The sequence below is a fragment of the Enhydra lutris genome, unplaced genomic scaffold, assembly GCF_002288905.1.
Source record: "Enhydra lutris kenyoni isolate GAN:26980312 unplaced genomic scaffold, ASM228890v2 scaffoldscaffold155, whole genome shotgun sequence".
Classification (NCBI taxonomy): domain Eukaryota; kingdom Metazoa; phylum Chordata; class Mammalia; order Carnivora; family Mustelidae; genus Enhydra; species Enhydra lutris.
In genome coordinates, this window is record NW_019154239.1 from 84,117 (window position 1) to 85,165 (window position 1,049).

At 37.5% G+C, this 1,049-nt stretch overlaps 1 protein-coding gene across 1 annotated transcript in view; it reads left to right on the forward strand.

Annotated features, from left to right (window-relative positions):
* Window positions 1–1,049, forward strand: part of LOC111140082 (phosphatidylinositol 3,4,5-trisphosphate-dependent Rac exchanger 2 protein-like) — a 27,123-nt gene that overhangs the window by 15,807 nt on the left and 10,267 nt on the right. The window contains exon 3 of the mRNA XM_022492471.1: window positions 686–790. Within this exon, the coding sequence (XP_022348179.1) occupies window positions 686–790 (105 nt within the window). The remainder of the gene's footprint in view (window positions 1–685; window positions 791–1,049) is intronic.

The following is a 1,049-nucleotide window of genomic DNA, read 5'->3' on the forward strand; positions in this document are numbered from 1 at the left end:
TGTTGTAAGTCCCATTACACTGTGACAGCTGTCTGAAAGTAGCTACCATTTCCTTACTTTATTATACTAACAAATCATTCTACTTGAAATGACTTCTCATACTTTGTCACAGAGAGTCTCATATTAGAGAAGAGTCTCCAAAGTCCATCATTATCTTAGTCACTTGTTGCTGACTATTCTCTTGTTTGTCCGTGTCCCTCCTAAACACAGCTGTCCAGATTGGTGTATGTGAACTGCAGGGTACTAGGTCTCTCTATTCCTGCATGATCAGGCACATGCTATTTTTCCCTGTTCCTAAAATGCTTTCTTCCCTCACCCTGCCTGGGAATGATGGATTCAACTCTCTGAACCTTCTCAGATACTACTTTTTTTTAAGCTATATCTGAACCCTCTCAGGAAAGCTAAGTACTCTCTTTGTAATTTGCTACCATTTGGCTCATTTACTTAGTCTTGCATACATCATATTGGACTCTAGTTAATATAAACTTTTTTTCCTAGATTATACTTCTTGAATCAGAGAAAATTGATAAATAAAATGTGCTTAGATACATACATAGAGTAGAGCTCCCAACATAGAGTAAACACTTTGGACACATGAAGTATGTTCACAAACATCACACAGGTTAATCTTTCCAAATAGCTACTACCATGACTCTCTCTAACTTATCCTTATTCGAATTCACAGAAAGACAAGTTTCGTATCTATGATGAATATTGTAGTAACCATGAGAAGGCACAGAAATTGCTTCTCGAACTTAACAAAATAAGAACAATCCGCACATTTCTTTTGGTAAGTATATATATGAGTGTTACCATATGTTGTGATTTGTTGATAGGCTCTCTAAGGAACCAAGGACTAGCGTCAATGTGGTGTAAAAATTACTCATGGGACAATGCTTTAAATGTGTCCAAGCTAGGAGACTAGAGTCCCAAAGGACTCTAATCATAAGAAGGGAGAGTTGGCAGAAGCTCATGAATAGGAAAACACTGATAATGCCCTCTCCTGGCTGACTATGAATTGTTTGTGAGAACCACAGATTCTTAGTGAG